We start from the raw sequence: 21576 nt of genomic DNA on the forward strand, positions 1-21576 counted from the left end.
TTGTGGTGTTTTTATTCTGTCATCCTGACAAAGGCAAAGAACAGGCAACAATTCCAGAAGAAACTTTAATTCTCTTTTTAAAAGTTCACAGCTTAACTGCAGATGCATGATGGGATATGCAGTTCCTCAGAAGCTCTGCTTGCAACGGGGCTCGTTCAAAAGCAGTCGACAGATTTCAGGACTGGGGTGTTGGACTCCAGGTTGGATACCATGAAGTGGAACTGGTTCAGTGTGGGGGCTTTGTTACACGCTGCACCTGAGGAGACGACAATCATGTTTTCAGAAAATGACGCCTCACGTGTCATCAGCAGCTTGACGCTCCTCGCCGCACTGCACATGCCATCAAACTCTTTCAATTTGGTTAAACGGGTAGAACCTGTAGGCGATCATGGTCAGACGTGTCTGGGGCAGCAGAGACTGAGTGTGCGCCGCTTTAGCTGCCTTCCCATTTGAAACTGTTGCCATGTGAACAACAATTCAAAGGGGTGGGGTCAGATTTCGTTGATGCTCTTCAGGAAAGAGTGGACGAGAAAAGCTCAAAATGAGAGGGTTGAAGCTCTGACAGCCGGGCGCGAGTTCAGCCTAAACCAGACCTTCAGACGCAGCCGACTGCTTCCATCTGAAACCAGCACTTAGCTCAGCACTTACTCTTGTCTGGGAGCATTTTGTCTTTACCTTTTGGAGGTTTCCTTCATCCACTGTAACAGTGATGTAAAGAGTTGAGTTGACCTGTTAGCTTGCTCCGTTATATTTGTCTGAATATTTGTTCATGTGTTGGGCTAATTTCCTAGATTCCTCCTATGTTTTATAAAGTAAAATACGGTAGTGAAGGATCCATATATTCAGTCTATCTATTCGGTTCTTATTATTTGACTTTAAAGATGAATTGTCTGCTCTTGTTAGTGTTAAATAAATGTCTCCCTAAGGTGCGACTTATAAATGACTTTTTCCTTTTTATTAAGCATTTTTTGGCATCTGAAAAATGTAATGGTTGCTTTCAGAATCATTCATTTCTTCTCAGTCTCCAGACTTGACTTGGTTTATGGCACTGCACAGTTTTACATTATTAAACATTACATTTAAACTTAAAAATGAACCCTAACCATTAATTTCTGGTTTGAATAATTCCCTGTTCAAAAACATTTAGGATGGAATCATTTTCAGAGAACATGAATGATGTTTTTCACACGCCTGCTCTGCCCGTCCCAACCCAGGTTTTGACAGAGACCTCATTTCTTCTGAAGGGCTTTAATTCCAGACTAGGGTCAGGTGCAGGTGAGTGGGGGTCTGCGTTTGTCCCCCCCCCCCGCGCGGATGGGTGTCGTTTCCTTGAGCGCGTCTGTTTGACCTTGAATTCTCACCATAATGGCCTGTAGTGTTGGCACAGATTACGGCTCCAAAAAAGTCGGGATAATGCCTCTTGATTCTGGAAATGGCTGTCTTGCAGGCCTCTGAGGGATCGGTCCCAGTTCTCATCAGCTCCACGGCCAAGTAACTGTTGGCAGGAGGACACAAAGAAGATGTGAGGCAGGCTAACGATCGCTGAGGAGGCCACTGGCCGTGATCAGGAACACCACGGGAAAGCAGAAGACTAGCAGAGATGTGTCACCACATAAACATTATGCTCCCATTCACTCCACTAGCCTGTTAAATAAGAACATCTTTAAAAATGTTTTCTCCACGCACACATCAGTGGTTTTGGAGAATGACAGACAGCTTCTGATCACAATGAAGAGATCCAGACAGATCAGACCCAAACCAGCATCAGAACATACGGGGATGCTTGTTATCGATTTCCTATATTTTCAAATGTATGTTTGTCGATTTCAACCAATCTTTAGATCTTTACTGAAGACAAATCCTAAAGTCCCTGCTGTTCTACAGGCAGTAATCCATTTACACTCACATTGCTGTTACTTGACCATCATTTCTAACATGAAAGCATGTCAGAAAGGACTCGTCAGAGCTTCTCTGTTTGATTCAGTTCTATACACTTCATTAGACCCTGAGAGACTATTTAGAACTTCTTTAAATCTAAGCGATGAGGAGGGGTGTGTGCTCACCAAACCAGCCTGGATCAGGAACAAACAAACATTGTCTGGGAAGAAACAGCTGCTGGGGCGAACGCTCCCTTTATTGGTGGGGTGTACAGATGACAGTTTGGGGGCAGCACAGTCATGCCTCTCTTCAGCGTTAGAGTGGTTATGCTCTTGGAAACGTAACAAATGTTGAAATTCTCTTTACAGTTTCTGCTGTCAAGGAAAGCAAAATCACAAAACGTAGACGTTCTATTTTTCAGCAGCAGTCAGGGAAGGAGGATTTGACGAGGGGGTGTGGCTTTTGGATCCACGCGCTCATGCGGGGTAAGCTGAATGCATATGTGAGTGGCAGAAAACATCTTTGATGCAGAAACTCCTCAGCCAAAAGAGTTTCAAGTAGTTGGTGGAATTTTCTATGAAGGTTTAAGGTTCTGGATATATTTAACTTTTGCTCTGAACCTGCTGTGATCTGTCACCAGATAATCCTCAGAAAGACGTTCACACCCATGAAGAGGACGGTCACTTCACCTGGGCAGAAAGCGCATCATGAGGTCTCCATCCCCGGTTGCAGCAGCGGCGCCGGCTGAGCTGTCTGCGTAGGCGCCTGCTCCAACGATGGGGGAGTCCCCAACTCGCCTGCATGGCATCACAGTTCAGTTACTTCAACAGATGAAGAATGCCCTCACAAGCCAAGACGTTATTCTAGAACACAGGTAACAGAACATACGTTTACACGGAAAAATGTTACAAAGATATCCACAAAAAATGTACTTGGATTTTATGATTCATGTTTTTTAAGAGTTGAACAAGAGTGACCAATGAATGAAACACAAGACCTTTTACAACAGAAGAGTTTAAACATGTCACATGTCAGGTGTGTAGCACAATGCAACTGTAGGTTTTATGAATCTGAAAACGGAGCAGAACATCCTGAAAGGAATCTGAAAACCTGGAGAAGTCTCTGTGCGCTAGGGACAGAACTGTGATCTTCAGGCTTTCTGTCAGCACTGCATGATTGTGACAATGCAAAATGATCCAGGAATTCTCCCAGAAACCTGTGGTTGAACACAATCCTCCTCGTTAACAGAGGAAACTACAGCTGCGTCATCAGAGAGGAAGTCGAGGTTGAACATCCGTCCTGCTGTGTGGAAAGAGAAAACCTCTTGAAAGCAGGACAGTGTGTGGGCTGAGTCCAGATGGGATGTTCTTGTTGGGAATCACAGACGCCATGTCCTCCAAGCAAAGAAAAGTGAAGGCCTTGTTGTGAGCATTCAGTTCAAAGCATCTCTGATGGAATGGGGGCTTGAGTGCCTATGGTGGGGCAGCTGCTGAACTATGAGCCTGGAAGGTCTATAAAGATCTTAGAGCAGCGTGTGCTTCTTCTGGATGAACTCTACGTGTTTCAGCAGATGGATGCAGGACCACAGACTGGAGCTTCACCTACAGGAGTCTGACCTGCTGCAGGCCACATCTTTCCCTGCAAACAACATTTGAAGACCTTCACTAACTCCTCAGCAGCTCCTGATAAGAATAGGACCGAAGTCAACACAACAATTCTAGAAACTCAGACCCAAGATGCTCTGATGTCTTCTTACTGTTAAAAAAGAGAGAGATGGTCTATCATAGTAACCATGGTAACCCCAATACTGTACAGCTATTCTGGGACCTTAAGTAGCTTCACATTTGAAATGAGCTCATTTAGTGTTAATTATACCAGATGAAACATGTTGTCGTTGCTCAGTTGTGAACAGACTAGAAGCCCGTGTGATTTAAAAGTCAGATTTCTTTGGATTAAAACTTGTTTTTTTTCATATTTGTGTTGAACAGAAAATCTTTTTCCGGATCTACACTTCAATTGGGCCTGGTAACCAATAGATATGCAGCTTCCCAGTTTAAACCAAAAAATAGATCATTTCTTAAGCCTTGTTTTGCATCCAGGTTGGCCCCGTAATCCCTGAAGGAGGCTGAGAAAAGTTCTTCTTTCTGAGAGTCTCTCAGAGTTTGTGGCCTTCATTTGCAGTCGAACCCGAATGCCTAACCATTTTCAGACAGATTTCTGTATTTGCTGTTTGCTTGTTGAGCCTCTGAACACTGACCCATGACTGATTCAGGCAGAAAACCTGGAAAAAGACCAACTGAAGACAATCAGGTCCATGAAGGGAAACCTTTAGAAAAGGTTGGCCTGCTGACAGTGACTGGAGACCTTTCTCTATGCGAAGAAGTGCAGTTGGTGATGGCAGGAACACCTCAGAGATTAAGGGCCCTTTTCTCTGTACCTGATGGAGTGGCAGCGGCTCTCCTCCTGCTCTTACATCCTTATGAATGACATTTGCATGGATCCTGTGCTATAAACTGAGATGTTGAGTCACAGTGGACCACAGGACCAGTTGCTTGGGGAAGAAAGGATCTTTCTCTGACCCCCCCGGGACAATGCAGGTCCTCATGGAGGAGGAGCGATGCTCATACAGACAAAAACAGCTTTGATGGTGTCTTCAGTTTATGAGCAGATAATTCCTCTGAAGAGTAGAACGTCCCACTTGGTGAGATTCCATCTTTCAGGCGTTTGGAGGACAAAGTTTGTAAATGAAACATCTTTCCAACTTCTCTTTTATGAAGACAATCATATTGTGTTGACCCTCTCTGACCTCCAAACACACTGATAGTTTGCTGTGTTTAAAGTCATGGACACGCTCTGCTCTCTGGCTTATCTTCATCGTCCTTTGTGCCACTCTTCACTCTTTCCTCAGATACACAGAATCTGCTGCAAGGACGTTCACTGATATGAAACAGTGAACATGCGATGACGTCCTTGAGCAAAGCATTTACCTTTGATCTCATTATTACAGCGAGCACATCCCTGCACTTTTAGGCCACGTTTGGAGGAACTTCCAGCACGCACAACTCGGATTCCTTATCAGTGTGTAAATGCAACACATGCAAAGCCTCCCTGATGTTTTCTCATTAAACATGCAAGCTCATAGAGTCCAGACTGTTTCATGATTCAGTCTGGTTCTTTTGTGCACAAAAAGCAAAAGCAAATAGAGATAACCTAGACATAAACAGATGCTAAATGTTAGTTACCAACTAACTCGTATCATGTTTGCTCTAAAGAGGACAGGAAAAAAGAGGAGTACAACAGTGTCATAATCACACCTGAGCGGGACGAGTTCTTATCATCTTAACAAACCACACTGGAGGAAAGGAAGGTGTCTCCTCAGAGTCCAGGAGTTTTATTTCCTAAAGAAGAACCAGCACCATCATCTACACACCCTGGAACCTTGTGAGTGAGTCCATTGGTCGATGTTCCAGCAGCAACGTGGCCATCCTGGTCCAGAGCAACTATTCCTGTAGCAAAGAAACCAAACACAGAGTTATGGCTGGGCTCTGGCTGTGCTGAAACTCAGTTCTGTGGTCATTTGGCTGATCAGCGTCACATGAAGGGAACACGTTATCATCACATCCAGAGGAAGCTAACAGCTCATGTAGAATCTAAGGCCTTTTCACACCAGACAACCTGCACCAATCCAGGTCTCCCTGTCCTGCAACCATCCTCACGGTCGCTGTTTCACTCCCCATACAGTCAGTGTTAGCATCCCCCAATACATGAAAGGGCTTTTATTGATCCTATGTCTTACAGCAGGGGTGTCCAAACTTTTTGCATGGAGGGCCAGATTTGGTGAGGTGAAACTGTGTGAGAGCCAACCAATCGATTTGCATTCTATGAACCCCAATAATAACATTGAATCCAAATAATTTATTTATTTATTTATTTTTAACCTGTCCAACATCTGGGCAAACAGATGAGAGCTGAGGGCCTCTTGTGTTGGACATATTTTACTTTAACAAGAGGGGTTATTCATCTTCTGACAAACCAGAGGTATGTCTGAATAAACCCCTTTGGTAATCGAGGCCAAACTTTATTCATTTTGATTATATTTGAAAATATTTTGTGTTAGACCGTACAGAATAGAAGAGAGAGGGATGTTAGAGAGGGGGGATAGGAGGGTGATTATAGAAAGGGGGGGGGGGGGGTAAAACCATGAAGCAGCATAAAGCAACAAGTTGCTGGATGGTTATAATCATTACAGTCACACACACTCAAACGTTATAAACACAGCTGTTGGCTCCAAAAATGTCAACATGTCAACATGTACACAATACAGATAGTGTTCACGCATACTTGTGCCTTCAAACCAACTAGTGTGAAATATTTCATTCAATCAAGCAAAATATTAGTGCAAAGGTGAGCTAACACCTGTGCTCAGGTGAGTGTTTATGTTCTTCTAAAGTGGATTATGGAACGCACGCAGCTTGTAATGGAATGGAAATGAATACAATGGAAATTAATAATTAGAATGCAGTAAATTTGTCGTAAACTTCTGTTGCAGAATGGGGATGTGTATGTGCTGAAACGGCGTGTGTGTGTGTGTGTAAGCAGCGGAAGGAGTGGAAAAGCGCGTGCAGCACAAGAAGGTTAGGGCTGCGCGTTCATGTTTGACGTTACAGGGAAGAATAGTAATAAAAGAAGTTTTCCCCCAGAAAAACAGTGAATGTTTCTTTGTTGGCCCGCTCTGGAGGCTCTGAGGGTCTGAACGGGGAAGTGAAGTGAAGGAAGATCGGGCTTCCTTCGGGGATCTCCCCTGCGTCTTTCCGACCAGGGTAAGGAATAGAAAAGTCAGCGCAGGAAAGGTTCAACAAACTCACCGGCTGTCCCAAATCATCTGCCTCAAAGCCAAAGTGTGCCAAAATAGCCAACACAGTATTTGGTTTAGACACTAAATTCGTGGCCATTTTTCTCGAGCACCCCCAACGGTTATGTTGCCTCTACCAAATGAAGCTACCGGTAGACATACTTGCAATTAAAATATACCTAACTCCAACTGTTTTAATTACACTATTGTCCTTTATTTGTCTTTTGTTTGTTTCATTTGATTTAACATTTTCTGTAAACATTACAAGTACTGAAACATGGCAAGCAGCTAATTAAAATCAGACACACACACAAAAAGTCCCCCATAATATGTATAATGGACTGTCCCTCCCTTGCGCAGGAGGATGCGGGCTTTTTCCTCCAGAAGACCTTGGAGTTTGAACACAGGACTCGCAGAAAAAGTAAATTATTAGCAAAGATAAATGTGTTATAGTTCAAATCACGCACCATATGCAGAACTTTAAAAAAAAGAAAGAAAGAAAAAAGTAACGTGTGCTGAGTCATCACCGCGGTGATCGTCACACCCCTACTAACACCTGTGCTCAGGTGAGTGTTTATGTTCTTCTAAAATGGATGATGGAATGTACATGTTTTTATAAATGGAAAATGAATTGATCAAGTTCACGAGGAAAATTATCTTGGAATAATTTTACACTCCCAATTAAATTTTAAAAGCCATATTAAAAAAGGTAGAAAGTGGTCAGGTCTAACATGACCTGTTTTAAATGAATAAGACAATGCCTGACTCCAGCATGTGCTTGGATATTTTTAATCTTTGATCTTCTCCCACTTGTGTTATGGAATTACAGTTTGGTCATAATCGAATCAGACTCAAACCTGTGGAGAGGCTTTTTTCAATTCTAATGAAATACGACATCTTAACTTTTACTAATTTTATTTTTTTTTAAATGCTCTTCAAATGCCTCAATGAACTGGCAGCTAAGCTTCTAAGGACGTTCATCTGTGAATTAGAGGCTTGCAGCAGATCAACCAGTGGGAATTGTCAAGATCCCTTTTTGCTAACCTAGTTTTGCTCAGACGGCCATGTTGGTGGAAGGTGCAAGACTTTGGAACGCCCTCCCCACTGATCTGAAGTCTGTGACCAGTTTCTAAAAAACAAAGTCTTGGTTATGTCGGCAGCAATGCTGCCCGCATGTTTGAACAGGTTGATTTGGTGTGTTTTCTTATCCTTTTGATGTGTCCCTGTGTCTTGCTAACTGGTTAATGGAATCTTAACAGTGACTGTTTTTTGTTTTATTTCTGGTCCTTTATTCTCATTTTACATTTGTTTGTAATTGTAAAACAAAAAAAAAAGCCCAGCTAAGGAAAAATGCTCCAACCAGCTACGGTAAAAGCATTGTGACATGGACATGGCAGTGCTGTTTGTAGTAGGTCTATGCTTTGATATCTGCCCTTATTCAATAAATAAATTCAATTCAACTCATTAAATGCAAACTATAATCTTCTACATTTTAACCATGTGAACAGGAAAATAACACAAATAATAATTTTATTCAGAAATACAAACCATTGTGGTTTTGATCAAATGAATTCTCATTTGGCCCTAAAGTCTCTAAAGGTCAGGTTTACTAACAAAAAAACCATACACACAGTTTATAAAAAGTGCTGGGGGCCGCATTGAATTGATTTTATGAGTGTTCTGCGAGCCAGTGGAACTTTGAACGACGGCATCATTTGACCCACCGGCCGAGCTTTGGACATGCTAGTCTTGTAGCTTCTTAAGGACTTATTATTTCAGAAAACAGGTGTTGGGCTATTAAATGCAATAATCTTAGAGAAGGGGTTAGTAAGGGGTTAGTGAAGTCCTTTTATTTGTTTCAGGAAGCCAAGTTGCTTAGCAACTAGCATTAGCAGTTAGCTCTCACCTTCTCATTTAAAACCATGACTTTCCTCCAGGCACTGTCTGGTAAAAGTCAATGTTGTTGTTAGGAGTTTGTTTTACATTGTTGTTTTGCATTAAGTGATTTTAAGCAACAGACAAGTGACGCGGTGCGTCGTGTAACTGATGTCCTGCAGCTTTGGAGTGTTGCTCCCCAGCAGTTCGCTTGATTAAACTCAAGCATGAAGTGGAGTCATCACAGCAGCTAAATACACCAAGCTAAATCACTCATCATCTCTCAGCAGATATACTAAACTCAGAACTTCAAAGCTGACTGGCTACCTTGAATAGCCGACTCACCTATGGTATCATGGGATAGAGCATTGACGAGCCGTGCCCTCTTGCCCAGTGTCCTTGCACCCTCTGGCCTGTAGGGTCCACAGGACTTTAAAGGATCTGGGCTGACATTCTGTTGACAAGAAAGAAGAGATGCCACTGTTTTCATTTGGGTTACTTTAACAATGGCAGCTTAACCATTCAGACCCACTCAGAACGCAGTCGAGAGCTAGGTGTGTGCAGCTTTATTGTAGAGACGAGGTCTGGTAACCCTTGTTCTATCTTAGATGACCCCCCCCTTCCATTGTCGTGTTCTCCCTACCATGACAAAGGTGGATAAAGGTGGAAAGATTTCATGTAATCCATGGACACCAGGGAAGATCACAAATCATTGAAGAAAAAAGGTTCAGAGCACTGTCTAGTGGGTCTAGATGACCCAACTCCCAATGTTAAAGTGCCTAGGATAGCACAAGGGTTAAACAGAAATGAATGAAGCACGCGGCTCCGCCTTCCAGAGTCGTAAACACATTTCGTCTCCTTGTGTGAAATGTGAAAAAACATGAACTAAGAGTTGAAAAAAAGAAAGTAGAGCCCATCATTCTCCTCAGTTTAATGCAGGCAGCAGTCATGTCAAGTCATGGCAGAATCAAGCTCGTGTCCAACGGTTACATAGCCGTTAACGTATGTATACATACATACGTATGAGAGAGACTGATGTTACAGTTAATGTTTTAGTTTGCTGTGGATTTAGACTGCTGTAAAAAAGAATTCTGGTTACAGGTTAATGATAGATGCGCACAAACACTGCTGTAGGTTAACACGCCTGTTCTGCTGCGTGTTCTTCTTCTGCGTGTACTGCTGCGTGTTCTGCTGCGTGTTCTGCGGCGTGTTCTGCGGCGCGTTCTGCTGCGCGTTCTGCTGCGTGTTCTGCTGCGTGTTCTGCTGCGTTATCTTCGGCGTGTTCCTCGGCGTGTTCTTCGGCGTGTTCCTCTGCATGTTCTGCGGCGTGTTCTTCCGCGTGTTCTGCGGCGTGTTCTGCGGCGTGTTCCTCGGCGTGTTCTTCGGCGTGTTCTGCGGCGTGTTCTGCGGCGTGTTCTGCGGCGTGTTCTGCGGCGTGTTCTGCGGCGTTATCTTCGGCGTGTTCCTCTGCGTGTTCCTCTGCGTGTTCTGCGGCGTGTTCTGCGGCGTGTTCCTCTGCGTGTTCCTCTGCGTGTTCTGCGGCGTGTTCCTCTGCGTGTTCTGCGGCGTGTTCTGCGGCGTGTTCTGCGGCGTGTTCCTCTGCGTGTTCTGCGGCGTGTTCTGCGGCGTGTTCTTCTGCGTGTTCTGCGGCGTGTTCTGCGGCGTTATCTTCGGCGTGTTCCTCTGCGTGTTCCTCTGCGTGTTCTGCGGCGTGTTCTGCGGCGTGTTCCTCTGCGTGTTCCGCTGCGTGTTCCGCTGCGTGTTCTGCGGCGTTATCTTCGGCGTGTTCCTCTGCGTGTTCTTCTGCGTGTTCTGCGGCGTGTTCCTCTGCGTGTTCCGCTGCGTGTTCCGCTGCGTGTTCCTCTGCGTGTTCTGCTGCGTTATCTTCGGCGTGTTCCTCTGCGTGTTCTGCGGCGTGTTCCGCTGCGTGTTCTGCGGCGTTATCTTCGGCTTCGTGTTCTGCTGCGTGTTCTTCTGCGTGTTCTTCTGCGTGTTCTGCGGCGTTATCTTCGGCGTGTTCTTCTGCGTGTTCTGCGGCGTGTTCCTCTGCGTGTTCCTCTGCGTGTTCTTCGGCGTGTTCCTCTGCGTGTTCTGCGGCGTGTTCTTCTGCGTGTTCTGCGGCGTTATCTTCGGCGTGTTCCTCTGCGTGTTCTTCGGCGTGTTCTGCGACGTGTGCTGCGGCGTGTTCTGCGGCGTGTTCCTCTGCGTGTTCCGCTGCGTGTTCCTCTGCGTGTTCTGCGGCGTGTTCTGCGGCGTTATCTTCGGCGTGTTCCTCTGCGTGTTCCTCTGCGTGTTCTGCTGCGTGTTCCGCTGCGTGTTCTTCTGCGTGTTCCGCTGCGTGTTCTTCTGCGTGTTCTGCTTCGTGTTCTGCGGCGTGTTCTGCGGCGTGTTCTGCGGCGTGTTCTTCTGCGTGTTCTGCTGCGTGTTCTGCTGCGTGTTCCTCTGCGTGTTCCTCTGCGTGTTCCTCTGCGTGTTCCTCTGCGTGTTCTGCGGCGTTATCTTCGGCGTGTTCCTCTGCGTGTTCCTCTGCGTGTTCTGCTGCGTGTTCTGCGGCGTGTTCTGCGGCGTGTTCTGCGGCGTGTTCTGCGGCGTGTTCTGCGGCGTGTTCTGCTGCGTTATCTTCGGCGTGTTCCTCTGCGTGTTCTGCGGCGTGTTCCGCTGCGTGTTCTTCTGCGTGTTCTGCTTCGTGTTCTGCTGCGTGTTCTTCTGCGTGTTCTGCGGCGTGTTCTGCGGCGTTATCTTCGGCGTGTTCTGCGGCGTTATCCTCTGCGTGTTCTGCGGCGTGTTCTGCGGCGTTATCTTCGGCGTGTTCCTCTGCGTGTTCTGCGGCGTGTTCTTCTGCGTGTTCTGCGGCGTTATCTTCGGCGTGTTCCTCTGCGTGTTCTTCGGCGTGTTCTGCGACGTGTGCTGCGGCGTGTTCTTCTGCGTGTTCTGCGGCGTTATCTTCGGCGTGTTCCTCTGCGTGTTCCGCGGCGTCTTCTGCGGTGTGTTTTGCGGCGTTATCTTCGGCGTGTTCCTCTGCGTGTTCTGCGGCGTGTTCTGCTGCGTGTTCCGCTGCGTGTTCCTCTGCGTGTTCTGCGGCGTTATCTTCGGCGTGTTCCTCTGCGTGTTCTGCGGCGTGTTCCGCTGCGTGTTCTTCTGCGTGTTCCGCTGCGTGTTCCTCTTCGTGTTCTTCTGCGTGTTCGGCTTCGTGTTCTGCGGCGTGTTCTGCGGCGTGTTCTGCTGCGTGTTCTGCTGCGTGTTCTTCTGCGTGTTCTGCTGCGTGTTCTGCGGCGTGTTCTGCGGCGTGTTCCTCTGCGTGTTCCGCTGCGTGTTCCTCTGCGTGTTCTGCGGCGTGTTCTTCGGCGTGTTCCTCGGCGTGTTCTGCTGCGTTATCTTCGGCGTGTTCCTCTGCGTGTTCCTCTGCGTGTTCTGCGGCGTGTTCTGCTGCGTGTTCTGCGGCGTTATCTTCGGCGTGTTCCTCTGCGTGTTCCGCTGCGTGTTCCTCTGCGTGTTCTGCAGCGTGTTCTGCGGCGTTATCTTCGGCGTGTTCCGCTGCGTGTTCTGCGGCGTGTTCTGCTGCGTGTTCTGCTGCGTGTTCTGCGGCGTGTTCTGCGGCGTTATCTTCGGTGTGTCCCTCTGCGTGTTCCGCTGCGTGTTCCTCTGCGTGTTCTGCGGCGTGTTCTGCGGCGTGTTCTGCGGCGTTATCTTCGGTGTGTCCCTCTGCGTGTTCCGCTGCGTGTTCCTCTGCGTGTTCTGCGGCGTTATCTTCGGCGTGTTCCTCTGCGTGTTCCTCGGCGTGTTCTGCGGCGAGTTCCGCTGCGTGTTCTGCGGCGTGTTCTGCGGCGTGTTCTGCTGCGTGTACTGCGGCGTGTTCTTCTGCGTGTACTGCTGCGTGTTCTGCGGCGTGTTCTGCTGCGTGTACTGCGGCGTGTTCTTCTGCGTGTACTGCTGCGTGTTCTGCGGCGTGTTCTTCTACGTGTACTGCTGCGTGTTCTGCGGCGTGTTCTGCGGCGTGTTCTTCTACGTGTACTGCTGCGTGTTCTGCGGCGTGTTCTGCGGCGTGTTCTGCTGCGTGTTCTGCTGCGTGTACTGCGGCGTGTTCTGCTGCGTGTACTGCGGCGTGTACTGCGGCGTGTACTGCGGCGTGTTCTGCGGCGTGTTCTGCGGCGTGTTCTGCGGCGTGTTCTGCGGCGTGTTCTGCTGCGTGTTCTGCGGCGTGTTCTGCTGCGTGTTCTGTGGCGTGTACTGTGGCGTGTACTGCGGCGTGTTCTGCTGCGTGTTCTGCTGCGTGTACTGCGGCGTGTACTGCGGCGTGTTCTGCGGCGTGTTCTGCTGCGTGTTCTGCGGCGTGTTCTGCGGCGTGTACTGCTGCGTGTTCTGCGGCGTGTACTGCTGCGTGTTCTGCGGCGTGTTCTGCTGCGTGTTCTGCGGCGTGTTCTGCTGCGTGTTCTGTGGCGTGTACTGTGGCGTGTACTGCGGCGTGTTCTGCGGCGTGTTCTTCTACGTGTACTGCTGCGTGTTCTGCTGCGTGTTCTGCTGCGTGTACTGCGGCGTGTTCTGCGGCGTGTTCTGCGGCGTGTACTGCTGCGTGTTCTGCTGAATCTACTACTGCATGTACTACTGATGTTTCTGTTCTATGTGCAGCAACTGTTGCTCCTGGTGTTGTGCCAGATGAATCTTTTACTGCTAGTTTTTAGTCCAAACATTTCATTTGAAACCTTTTGGCCCTTGTGGTCAGGCGGCTTGTATTCAATTGTGTAGCAAACCACCTGATGAGCACCTGGAGAAGTTTGAACACATTTCTACTTTCATATAACTGGATCATGCTGAAGTGCTACAAACAGCAAACCATTTCCCATTTGGCCAGGCGGGAGGAAACGCAGCTCAACACACGCATGCGCTCTTACCTTTCGATAATTTGGTTGACAGTTTCCCCTCAGCCACTGGGAGAAAATGCTCACAGACGTGTTGGTGCTCAGGTCTTCTGCAACAAAGCCCATGTTTTCAGCAAACACGGAGGCTACCAAGAGAGCAGAAACATACTCTTACTTCCACAACAGAGTTTTTATTTATTTACTTATATTTACTTACAGGACATTTTCTCACTGGAGAAACCATTTCTGATTTCCGTTTAGTACAGTTTCACATGCAATAAAATCTGCAAAAAATGGCTGACAGTTTTTGGTGGGGGCGCATTGTGCTTGAATTTGATTGTTTTGTATATAAGGTGGTATTTTTTCTGTTCTGGTTCCAGGTAACAGGTCAGAAGATGGAGATCAGGCTTCCAAAGCAAAACAAAGGAAAAAGGCCTTTTATTTGATCATTTTATTGTTGTTTATTTAAAAATATTGTTTTGTAAATATTGTAGCAGCTGTTCTGAATTTTTCTTTTGGTTTGATTCTTATTCCAAGAAGAAAACCGTTCTTGTTGGTTCTGTCTTTGGGCTTTGCTGGTTTGCTTAATCCTCTCATTTTAGAACACTGGTTTGGTTGGGATTCATCTGCTGGAGTAAATTCATTTGGACTATGGCTTTTAAAAAAAGTTCTGGATTTTTATTTGTTTTGAGTTGAAAAGAAATGAAGGCAAAGTTGAGTAACTGGAGCCCCCCCTTGTGTCTGGACAGCATGTTCAGCTTTACCTTCCCAGAGGACGGATGCTCACAATGGGGATTGGGTGGTTCCAAATCCCCCAAAAAACTTTTTTTCAAAGCATAAACTTTAAAATAGTCTGTCTAAAAACCTGATCATGTGTATTGGCCTACCTGACAAGCTTAGCTTATTATCTACAGCCTCTGTTTGATGAGGGTTCCTGCTTGTTTTATGATAACAGAAAGTGGGTCAGTTTAAGTCTAATCTGGGTCAAACTGAACAATCATCTCTTTTTAGGAGGTCATATTTTTTAACAGTTGATCATAAATGTACTATCATGCTTAAAAGCACGTCTGTCAGTCGTTTGAGTGTTTCAGATGTGGATTTTGTTTGTCACACGCGCAGCCTCTTCCTCTGGTGCATGGCGATTTGGTGCGGTGTGGGCGGGGTCGGACGGGCGGTTCTTGGTTGGTGGGGGACGCACCGTGTTTTGTGAGGGTTGCAAAGCCCCCATATGACATCCTCACACCTTCCTGCTCGGTCCACTCTCACACAACAGCATGGTGGTTGCCGTCATACCTGACTCCCCCACCAGCAGGGTGTGCTCCGTGTGCTCCATCACAGCTCGTGCCACTCCGATGGCATTTTTGATTCTCTTCAGGTCTGCCACGGCCCCCACCTCCATCGTGTTCCTGCTCAAAGACACAAGCCGTCCTGCTGTGTTTACAGGGCATGCTGGGAAACACCGTTTTTGTTTACCATGAACCAAATGCTTTTGCATAGCTATCACGAGAAGCCCAAAGACTTTGCAGAGTTGATCGTCCCTGCATATGTGTCCTGAAGCTGGCGCCACACTGCTGACAGATCATGGATCTCTGCTTTCAATGCGTTCATGGCTACATGGGCAGAGAAAGTCAATTTCCCTGCAACTGAAAGAAGCAACATTCAATAAAGAAGCAGCAAACAGCTTCTCTTTTGTGGGGGGCTGACATTTACTTCACATTATAACTTCTGAGAGTGTAAATGTTAGTATTTAAGAACCTAATAATTGGCATGCTTTCAGATCCTAATGAGACTCTTGATTAGTACTTCAGTGAAGAAAGGCTTGAAGGAAAGGTCAGCCGGTTATGTGTGTAAATGTTAAAGATTGTTGGACGGCAGCAGCACAAAGTGTTGCAGGAATAAAAAGGTGTAACTCTGCTGACAGCTGCAGCCGCTTTAATTAGCATTTCAAGATCTGAGCAGCCTTCAAATAAATAAAAATAGTTTCTAATTTGACAAATCTTCATAACCTTTTTCTCACTTCAATTTTAGATAATATTTCACGCTTACATCAAATAGCACGAAGGCATAACATCTGAAGAGAGACGAAAACTCACACAAAGATACTTCAAGGTCTTGAAAATGACAGCCAGATTTCACACACACACACACACACACATCAAGAACCCTAAATACACACTGCAACTCCTTTTTACTGCAGAACAAATACAAGTGTGTCTTCTTTGGTTTACCCGTTCATAATCATGGCGTCCAGCGTGGTCTCCCCGTTCTCGTCGGGACTCCCCCCGAAGCCCACGCTGCCGTCGCACTGCTCCGCCTCACAGCGGGCGCAGCCCTGCTCCACGGCGTCCAACACGGATCCGCCGGACTGCAGGCAGCTCCACGCTGCAGACAAAACCACACACGCGCTCAGCGTACAGCCACCCCGCAACCTGGAGTCCACGCCCCGGGACCGCTACACATCGAGTGGGAACCAAAGAGTCATATGAGTGAGACAAGCCAGTCCTGCAAGAGTGGTACCAGGTGTTAAAGCCCAGATGTTTTCTACCGTCTTCTTAGCAAAGCAGACCTGATCCAGGTAATCCACTTCAAAAAACCAGCAGGGTATCCAACATCCCTGTCTTATCGGACACTGCAGGCCAGACCTGATAAAAGTTCTTACAGAGTCAAAAGCCGCTATTGTTTTTTTGTCTTTGGTCCAATGGAGACCGTTGGCATTCACACTGAAGTGAACCACACCAGAGTTCCTCTGCAAGAGAACACAGACCCTGGTTTTCAGGAGGATCAGGGTTCTCCTGTAAGGTCTCACACAGAGTTCAGGTCATCTCTCACAGCTCAAAAAGCAGGACCATCAGAGGAAACCGGTTCTAGTCCAGATCAAACCTGCCAGTGTAAACGTGCCCTGAGAATTCAGAGCAGCACCCAAACAGCGATTCTGAAATGCGTCAAGGTTAAAATTCAAAGGAAAGTGACAAACTCTGGTGAGTGATTGGACCTTATTATGTACCAAGACTTCAAGCAGGATTCAAATTACCACCTGACTGCAGTTTTCTCACAGTTCTGGATCATCCTGGTGTCTGCAGTCCTCTTATCAAACTCAGCATTCCGGTGGTTTCCACACAAAAATCAGCAGAACAGAGGCAGAGATTAGCCTGCTGCTGTCAGCCGCTTCTTCAACCCACCAGCAGAAAACAAGACCCGCATGAGCGGATCAATGACCCGGGTTCACAAACCGCACCGTCACATATCTCCTTTCAGATGGGAGCAGATCTTTTACCGTCCACTGCAGGACAAACGTGATAAATGGGGACGCCATTGCACCAAAGGTGAGCTTCCACGGTGAACTTTCTTCACCTCCAGGCCTGAGCTGCTGCTTCTCATCTTTGCGATTTCCTCCCTGCTGTTTGGCTGAAAACCAACTTAGAGGATTAGTCGTGTGTGGCAGGCACACAAACATTCACTCGTCTTATTTGAATGACCTCAAAGGAAATCAAACAGTGGGGGACAGAGCGCTTTCCTCGTCTGACGCTCTGATGGTCTTCAGACAGATACATTCAGCTGAACCAACACACCAGGAAGAAGAGCTTTTACTGTGTGTGTGCGTGTGTGTGACTTCACTACACGCACATGCACGCGCACATGCACTCTCTTCTGTCTCATGTCAAGAGCTTCATGTTCAGATTGAATCTGTTCCTCAATGTTCATCACGATATAAACTTTGACATTGAGCAAAAAATAAATAAATAAATAAATAGATGAGATAAAACTATTGACTGTATCTGAAACTTGAGCGACTGATTGTGACGTCACCAATAGAAAACGGTTTCCTTCCAACAAAACACATTCAATTCAGTCACCATTTTGAAATGGCACCTACACCGCCATCTTGGAACATAAATGGCATCAGTAAGCAGGGATTGGTCAATCTGAGTCATCGTTTCTATGGCAACCACTCTCACCAATCAGGAGAGAGCTTGCTGGAAGGCCACACCCCTATCACTCTAAAGTGGACTCAGGAGCATCTGTCAATCAAAGGCTTTGACCTCATATTTTTATGGAGACGCCTGGAATAGCTATCAATAAAGAAAAAACTACATCAAAAAAGAATTAGGATGATCAAAAACATGTCAAAAAGAACGATCAGCCCAACAGAATGACAGAGTAACAGCTGTTTATTTCTCTGTAGAAGTCTAGGGGATTTGGGTTTCCTGGAAACAGCAGCTACTTCCTGTTTGGAATGTGAGGGGGAGGGGTCCCTCAGTCCAGTTCTCATGTACAGTCAATGGATAGAATGACAGAAAACGTTTTGTGGTTACTTTAGTCTGTCAAAGCCACACAGACGCAGAAGCTTCAGGCTCAGGTGGTTGTTTTTAAGCACTGCAGTTATGAAAAACTGAGGCCTCTGCATCCTAACGCAGATCAGCTGACCAGTCACTGTCACACCCCACACCAGGAGAAGCAGCTGATCTGCATGAAGTCTGGGAGGTCAAACTCCCCCCTGATGAACAACCCACCAGAGCAAAATATCACGTGCCAGAGGTCAGCGGGCAGACTGTGCCTGAATGATGATGATCACGTGATGCTGTCCCAACAGAATGAAGTATGTAGGGGCAGGAGGACAGACCAAAAAACACTAAAAAAAAAAAACTTTTGTTGTCCCGACGTTTCCGTGTTACACACACAGACACACACTTACTTACCTGCAGCCGCCGCGCTTTTGAACGGCCATGTGTTCACGACCAGGGGCAGCGATGCGCGTGCGTGAGGGAGTGACGCAGTCAGGGTGAGGACCAGGAAGCGCGCGAACATCTTCTCCTGCTGAAACACCAACATCCAGCCTATTTTATCTTCATGGTTCTGTCGGACAGACACAGACAGGCAGGGCAGGGGGAAGCCACGGTGAACTTCCTTGTTGTGTCACGTGATGAGGAAGGGCGGGGCCTTTAAAGGCGAAGTAGGCGGAACTAAGATCACAAACTGCGCCGCTAGCAACAATAAAGTGTGTGTAGGTTATCCAGTGGGAGATTTTATTTTTTAATATAGAAATCTTATCCTTGTGCTGCTCTGCAGAAACTTTTTTCTAAAAAATAACAGATTTTTTTATTATCTTGGCTATAAATCATCATTTAAAGGCCACTGGGAAGACTTTGAAAATATATCAGTGTCGCTCAAAGTTTTAGTATTTGAACTTTTTTCTCTCATTGATGTTCCTGACTTTGTGGACAATTTGGACTCTAATATCTGATAAATGTGTGATCAATCTTGTCATTATTTTGGTGCAAATACTTCATTCATACATGCAAACGGAAAAATACTATTCCCTTTTATTCATTATTTTTCTGATTATATTAGATTTCTTAAACGAACATCTAATATGAATGGGGGAAAAGCCATAATGTATCCGAATATTACAGAATTCTTGTCCTGCAGCAGTCCCGGACAGCAATACTGTTTTTGCAAGTCCCTCGTCTTACTGCGCCTATGAGGGAAAATTTCGTTCCTGCCTCATTAAAAATAAATAAAAAACAGAACATTTGCTAGCTTGTAGTACCTGGTGAAATTGAATTTTAGGCATAGTGGACAACTGTCCTCCAAAAAAGGATGACATCATAGCGGGAGGAACCGCCAAAAAATGAATGGGGTCAAAATCTCTTATAGGGTTAAAAAATATATTTTTAAAATCCACTAATGAAAACAAAACACACGTGTCGTGGATATCCAAAGATAAAAATTACTCATGATAGAAAGGATGATGACCGAATGCCCTTGTTATTAAGTCTAAATAAAGATCTCCAGCTGTGATTGGGTACACAGTCATGGTTAGAAAACACAACAATCTGTTGGATTAAAGTGAATACAAGTCAGAATGTGTTGCTGAAAAAATTCTTCTTCAAATCTCCAGACATGAGATGATCAGATTCATGTAAACAGGGACAATGAAAGAGCTCCTGCAAAACAGATCTTCAGACAGAGCAGTTGAACTCTGGCAGTAAAACGACCAGATCGCACTTTGTCTGGGACCGCCAGCAGGAAAACTGAGAAAGGAGCAAAGGACATTGGAGCACAGTCAAAGACGATTAACGTCATTGTGGTTTACAATCCTGGTCCATTTTAAAAACAACAGATTGCAATGTGAAAGTGACATCCAGGTTGTGTTTTGTGCACTGGCACTACCAACCAATGTCACAGCCATTGAAGTGTCAAATGTAAAATCAGCTGAGCTGATCCTTTCGTGTCGGCATCCACACGGTTGCTGCTGCCATGACTGGATATATTTCTGGTCCAAATGCTGAGTGGTTCCACCTGAATGTGAGTTAAATACACTCTTGTCTTTACTTTAGAACATATGAACTAATGCTGTTAAAGTCAGTAACTATATCAGAGCAAATGCTATGAATTCGTCGGGTCAGTTTTGTGAGGAGGTTTTGTGGAGGCAGCCTTCTGAACACAAATGCACGATTGCTGCCTTAAAATAGATTGTTTGAGTTAAGGGAGCAGCTACAGAGATTTATTTCCACAAAGGGCAGCTCATTTTAGTGAAACTAAATGGGTCATAAAACTCACTTTACCTGTGTGACATGGTCAATTTGTTCAGTGAACTCAATCTGTCAATTCAGAGAAAAATAACAGCTGTCAACATTCTCACAGCTTCTGCACAATCACTTGTCTCAGCTTTTTAAAGAATTCGAGCAATTCTGTCTAAACACATAAGACATCAAAACTTTCAAAGAATGGACCTGCAACCTTTTTGTGATCAAGCCAGAGAAATGCCAGACGATGATGAGGCACCTAAAAATATGGCTTCAAGCAACAACTCTGAAATAAGATTGAGCCAGAGTCTCCTTTTTATTTTGATTTGCTTATTCATTTTTACATCGAATATACAAATCCAAGTTTATTGTATCCCTTGTGCTATCTTAAGCACATTACCATTGGGAGTTGGGTCATCTAGACCCACTAGACAGTGCGCTGAACCTCTTTTCTTCAATGATTTGTGATCTTCACTGGTGTCCATGGATTACATGAAATCTTTCCACCTTTATCCACCTTTGTCATGGTAGGGAGAACACGTCAATGTAAGGGTGGGGTCATCTAAGATAGCACAAGGGTTAAGATCTTCCAATATCTGCCTCAGCTCTCAGTCTCACCACAGTCTTCTACACCTTTCCTTTTTTTATTGATGACATCACCTTTGATTCTGTGGCTCAGATTCTGAAAAAAAAAAACTGCAGAAAAAAATGAGTAATTCCAGCTGAAACCATAAAGTATGATAGTTACACAGAAGTTTCCAATACTTTAAATATACAACATCTATGCTTCATTTGAAGCAGAACTACAGCTGAAATATCCAGTCTGCTGCCTTGAGAGTTCCTCCAATGTGACGACTGCAGCGACTTGCATTTGTTTTGAAATTGAAGAAAAACTCTACCTGGTCAGAATTCCAGCAGCTGAGCAAACAGATCAAAGCTGAAGGCCTCTTGTGTTGGAAAGATGTCACTGCTAAAATAGGGACTCATGCATCTTCACACACAAAAGGTGTATATTTTTATAAACCCCTTTTGTATTTGAGAGTAAACTTTAAATGTTAATTGTTAGAAAGGACAAGAGAGAAAGAGAGAGTGGGATAATAGAGATGGTGGATAAAGAAAGGGGAGAAAAAAGGGGTTGGTTGGAGGATAATTAAGAAGTAGGAGGGGCTAGGATTAAAAAAGAGATGAAACAGTAGCTGGAAGTTTATCCTCATTACTGTCAGGTGTAGATGTAAGTCAAAAGGGCGGGGCCTGTCCACAGACACTCAATTATCACAAGCATACTGTTAGCTCCAAAAAAACCTTCACACACAAACATGTCAACGCACACAATACATCTACAGCTCACACGCACATACTTTTGCATACAAACAAGCTCATGTCAAGCATCTCATTTCAGTATTTGTGTAAAGGTGAGCTCAACCTGTGTTCAGGTGAGCAATTGTGTTGTACCACGGTGTATAATGGATGGATTAAGAGGGGAAATGCCCAGTCACCCCAACACAAAAACCCAGCCGAAGCAGCAATGGCGGCCAGGGACCCCCAGACACCAGCACGGGATAGCAGTAAGAGGAAATTCACCCACTCA

At 45.7% G+C, this 21576-nt stretch overlaps 1 protein-coding gene across 1 annotated transcript; it reads right to left on the reverse strand.

The window, feature by feature from the left end:
- Positions 1–51: 51 nt before the first annotated feature.
- Positions 52–18379, reverse strand: aga (aspartylglucosaminidase). The gene is made up of 9 exons (XM_004086477.4): positions 18159–18379; positions 15690–15843; positions 14755–14867; positions 13495–13607; positions 8951–9059; positions 5309–5384; positions 2568–2675; positions 1362–1495; positions 52–256 (listed from the first exon to the last, which is right to left on the reverse strand). Exons 1-9 carry the CDS (start codon positions 18289–18291, stop codon positions 156–158), a joined length of 1041 nt encoding a protein of 346 aa, XP_004086525.3. The 5' UTR covers positions 18292–18379; the 3' UTR covers positions 52–155.
- Positions 18380–21576: the final 3197 nt, after the last annotated feature.

The sequence above is a fragment of the Oryzias latipes genome, chromosome 10, assembly GCF_002234675.1.
Source record: "Oryzias latipes chromosome 10, ASM223467v1".
Lineage (NCBI taxonomy): Eukaryota > Metazoa > Chordata > Actinopteri > Beloniformes > Adrianichthyidae > Oryzias > Oryzias latipes.